Source organism: Austrofundulus limnaeus, unplaced genomic scaffold, assembly GCF_001266775.1.
Source record: "Austrofundulus limnaeus strain Quisiro unplaced genomic scaffold, Austrofundulus_limnaeus-1.0 Scaffold5, whole genome shotgun sequence".
NCBI lineage: Eukaryota > Metazoa > Chordata > Actinopteri > Cyprinodontiformes > Rivulidae > Austrofundulus > Austrofundulus limnaeus.
This window is the reverse complement of record NW_013952407.1, coordinates 1,666,933-1,672,275: the sequence shown is the minus strand read 5'-3', so window position 1 is coordinate 1,672,275 and position 5,343 is coordinate 1,666,933. Positions and strand designations below refer to the sequence as shown.

Sequence of the window (5,343 nt, the reverse complement as noted above, 5' to 3'; positions counted from 1 at the left end):
GTGTGTGTGTGTGTGTGTGTGTGTGTGTGTGTGTGTGTGTGTGTTTATTTACTCTTGTTGTGTTTGATCAGCAAACTGCACTTACTGTCGAGCCTGGCCGGCCTTTCGTCGATCACACACTGCTTTGTATACGAGTCTTCGATGGTGGGGTCATAGTCAGTGACAAAGTATGACTGAATGAGAGAAAACAGAGGGAAAACACTGTGAATATTCCAAGTCAGCATATTCATTAAAAAAAACACACTGAAACTATAAATGCTGTAAGTCTTAGATGGTTAATTTGCATTACTTTATACATTATAACCATTGTTTTTCATTTGAATCAATTATCTTCAGTGTGTTTCTGCCAACACAACCCCAGCTTTATTCACTTATCTAATAAAATCCTTTAAAAGCAACGATTTTAGGTCAAACATCAAAGGCTTTCTGTTGAAAACCAGCAAAAAAGTGAAAAAGACCTCAAAATTCCTTTTAAAGAACAATTTGGAAGTTATTTAAAAGGTCCCAATGTTCAGATCAGAAGASGTGGTTTTAAGGCCACTTCTGGTCCTTTTGAGTGTCAGAGCTGCTGTACAGTATTAGGTCACTTTTAAACTCATTTTAAGATAATCTGCACTGACTCCATCTGAGGGCAGCAAATGTCTTATACTTGACACCACACCCATTTTCGTGAATGCACTTCCTGTGACGGGGGGTGGCACCCCTTCACGAGCAGAGTTGATAAAACTATTTTTGCTAACTTTTACAGTTTGGTGTTCTATTTACCAGGAAAATAATCCTTATCTTACAGACCTTCATGGCTTGAATTGGTTGGTTTAAAAATAATTTTACTTTTAAAAAGAAATTAGTGACGTCTCTATGCTTGGAACGGCATTTATGAGAAGTCTTTAATAAATTGTAGCACAGCTAAGAATGTGCACAGATTCACATGAGGCTAAATCAGGAAATGACCCCTTTTTACCTCTCTTCATTGTTCTGTGTATTGTAAAGAAGCACACTTCTTAAAATTCTAAAATTGTCAAATTGAACCTGGTTCAGTTTAGGTTTATTTTTATCAGATGAGTACAGATGCAGCTAAGCTCTAAGCTTTTCATATTTCCTTATTTTACACATTGCATAACCGGTAACACAGCTTTACAACCACTTCAGTCTCTATAAACAGGCACTCAAAAATATTTGATAAAAAACAACTATTATCATTATAGTAATATTGTCAAGAAATACAACTTTTTCACTTTTGAGGATTTTATTTTTGTGGCTGTTTGGTGTATAAAATGTTTAAGACCCTTGCACCACCACCTCTTAAGTGTTTATAAAATCCTGCGATGAAGGAGGTCCACCAGAGCCTCTAGATGAGAAGATAATATCAACATTTAAAAAAAAAAAGATTTTCAGTTAGAGCAACGAGGAAGTCTTTACCCGTTACTGTTCAATAATGCTGTAGAACGTACCTCAAAGAGATACTTGAGTAAAAGTACAAGTATCTTACCATGAATTTACACTGGTAAAAGTCTTCTCTAAGACTATTACTTGAGCAAAAGTCTTAAAATTATCTGACATTTACTGTACTTAAGTATCAAAAGTACAAGTACTGAGTAAAAGTGAGTCATTAGAAGGTCTAAAATGACATTTATTGGGAGCTGACCTCCTTAAAAACATTTTTCTAAAGATCATAATGTTGTATTAAAACGTTAATGTTGAAGAATTCTGGATGCACTAGTCTACCTGTCTTAGTTGCATATACAGGGGTTAGACAATGAAACTGAAACACCTGGTTTTGGACCATAACATCCCTTTCAGACAGCTTCCTCTTGCGTCCACAGTTAATCCTGTTGGATGTGGTTCGTCCTTCTTGTGGTATGCTGACATTACCCTGGATACTGTGGCTCTTGATACATCACAAAGACTTGCTGTCTTGGTCACAGATGCACCAACAAGTTGTCCTCTTTTAAACTCTGGTATGTCACCCATAATGTTGTGTGSATTSCAATATTTTGAGCAAAACTGTGTTKTTACCCTGCAAATGAACCTTCACACTCTGCTCTTACTGGTGCAATGTGCAATTAATGAAGACTGACCATCAGGCTGATCAAATTTAGCTAAGAAACCWCCCACACTAAAATGACAGGTGTTTCAGTTTCACTGTCTAACCCCTGTATGTCTGTGCTACCATAACAACACTGTTARAGGTGCATTTGTGCATGAACTATTATAGGTTACTGCAGTTGACCATCTCTGTACAATAAATATATTATGCAATGACTCMGTTAAATAAAKRWWWAAAAATAGATTAGTTAGATTTATGYAGCAAAAACAAAYGTATCTTCATAAATTAGACATTCTGATAATCTAATGTGTTCCTCGCTACTGTAAAAAAAGACTAAATTTAATGTGACTTTGCTGGTTAAACAAGAAAACACTTGTTTCTGTGATGCATCCATTTCATCATCATTTGGTAGAACTTTCCACAGCTCTGAGCAGATCTTTGTGCACAGCCTGATCCACCAACAGAGKATTCCAAAATGCAGGCTGATGCTGCTCTCTGCTCTCCGTTGACTTGATTTTGTTATTTCAACTAATGCTGCAGAGAATGACTGCGTACATGGATGTCTGCATGGATGCCTTCAAAACAGATTGGGARGAGAGTAAACAGCCACTCTGTGCTTGTGTTTTGGGTTAAAACAGCACAGACCGCCTCGCTGACCTCTACCTTTCCTGGCACTCTGCAGACAGAAGGCAAACATGCCGTCTGTGAGCACCTGCACAAAAAATGTGAAGTAAACACTCCTGCACAAAAACCGCATGCCCAGTTTTTCACAGCAGGCTGATTTTTTTTTAAAGCTTAGAACACTTTTGCTGGATGTTTCCTGAGTTAAAACGGCTAGAAACTTTTGGATTGTTCAATATCTGCTTTAATAGTAACCTAAAATGGAAGGGTGGGGCCGGGCAGCCGGGATAAGGAGGAGGAGGTGAAGGAGTTGTGCATTTTTTACATTTTTCCCATGTTTTGTTGTTCTCGCACCCCTCAGGGACTTGTTAAGTGGTGACAGCTGAAGGGAGTGCTCAGGGAATGTCAAACCAACACCCAAAGACACTGAGAGGTCACTAGAACATGAAGTCCAGACAGTRGTTCAAACAATGAGCCAAACCTTTACTGTAACTCCTGACTGAGTGAGACTTTACAGCAGGGATGATAAAACACCTTTTTACCATCGTTTAGAAGGTGAGGAGACAAAAGAGAGGCTGCATTGGATTTATTGAACATCAACTCTTTSAGCGTCTCGAATGAAGAAAAATAAATGAAATGTTTCAGAAACTCTCACAGGGTCACAAAACACTCAGTTTGGGGCTTAGGGGTGATTTCAGGACACTATAATTGTTGCAAAACATAAAAAGGAATTGACACTAATTTTAAGTCCAGCCTGGCAGGGATTCAGCTGGGCTGGGACGGGCTGGTGAGGGAGTACAACACCAATCACGAGGACTATCAGTAACTACAGTATGTGACATAAGCCAGTCTGAATATGTCAAATAATGTGCCTGATGAATATCATCTACAAACTTAGCAGACGGAAACCACTAACATCATAAATCAGATGTATTTCGGAAGCAGAGCTTTAGAAAAATATTGCAACTTTAWGAAAAGCCAGGAGGGAACAGTTTGTCCAATTATTTGCATACTTTTAATAATACTTAGCATTCAGCAATGTTTAGTCTCCATAACTTTTAAAATATATAAATAGGAACAGAAACAGTTTTTACAACAGCAAACAATAATTATATTCACTATGAAATAATTTGCCATTTTATTTTATTTACCAGATGATATAAAAAAGCAATACAATTTTATTTTACCTGATAAAATAAAACCAATAACAACATGTTGCCTCAAATGAAACACTTTAATGGCTCATAGGGGACATTTGGCAACCACTTTATTATTAAAAACTTTTTTTTAGGTTTATAAAAACCTTAAAGTAATTATTTGTTTTATTATAGTTTTGGTAACTGAACTGACATGGCAACGTAAGAAACATTTCTTATCTAAAATATTTGCAGCTGAGCCAGTCGTGACGTCAGCGAGCTTCTTGTAATCTGTAATACTGAATCATGTGCACATGCCAAAGAGATCGACGGATTTCTGGACACATTTTGGGGGTTAAAATAAAAAAAGACACCCAGCTTATATATTGCTTTTAATGTAAAATTAAGTCTTCCTCTTGTATGAAAACAGTAGATGAATAAAAGTCCACCAGTTCTGTTCTGGACCAACATTACTCAGCTGAGGTAAGCTGCCATTCTAACTGAGCCAACTCTCAGTGCAATAATTTATGTAACTACTGTGTAAGAATGGCACTAAAAGAAAAAAAAATGAACTCAAAGCTCAACTTAGGCAATAATCAGACCAGTGCCAGCATGAACACACTAGGGGTGTATATGCTGCAAACCAAGGATTATCAGCATCTTTGAGTTTTGGTCCCAGTCTGAAGCAGGCAGTCAGGGTAAAGCTCATTCTTTAGTAACTACAAGGTGTCTGAACTTTGTGACAAATGACACAATTTGTTCATTTTGATGGAAATCTTAAAAACCAAGCTGAGTAACTGTTTAAATGTTGGTGGAAAGGTGGGTCAGGCCACATTCGGCCCCGGTCCACTCTGCAGGAAGGAAACTCCACCTCCGCAGCGGGCCGAGCCCTCGGGTGGCGGTGATGTCACACGACATGTTACCCTATCCCACCTACCTACCAAAAATCTAGACTAACACACCCATTCTGACCCCCACCCAGCGTTAGAGCCACTCTGCATATCTCAGCAGTCAGCCGCTAAAACATCAGAGGTCTGTTTTTGCCCTGAACAAGAACAAGAAACCCGTGGATCAGCTTCAACTAATTCATCCACTAGGGTTGAGCAATATTGCCCCGAAAATTTATCACAATTAATTGTGGCATTCTGTCWAAAATGATTAATATGATGATTAACAGATGACAATTGTACTTGTATGTTTTTAACTCTAAATCCATTATCCTGTGTTTTAAAATTATACGTACAAATCATCAAACTTCTTCGTTTTAGCAGCAGTTTAAAGCTGTGAATTGAAATCCACTTTCTCCACAATMTGAAGTGGCAYCATATCTTTAGTAACGCAATATGCCACAGGCTCACATGCACACTTGATAGTGATCAAGTGAATGAAACATAAAAATACATCATCATGCGGCAATAATTGCAGTAATTGCAAGGTGGCAAATATTAATGTTTGACAATTTTTCTGATGATTATTTGCATGATACAATTTTGCCCAACCTCGTCATCCACACAGATAAAATTCATCAAGATTTATAAA

At 37.6% G+C, this 5,343-nt stretch overlaps 1 protein-coding gene across 1 annotated transcript in view; it reads right to left on the bottom strand.

The window, feature by feature from the left end:
- rras2 (RAS related 2) overlaps positions 1 to 179 on the bottom strand; it is a gene marked incomplete at its 5' end in the record, with an annotated part of 5,499 nt that extends 5,320 nt beyond the window's left edge. Inside the window, 1 exon segment of the mRNA XM_014026626.1 lies at positions 86 to 179. Within this exon segment, the coding sequence (XP_013882080.1) occupies positions 86 to 179 (94 nt within the window).
- Between the last annotated feature and the right edge of the window lie 5,164 nt (positions 180 to 5,343).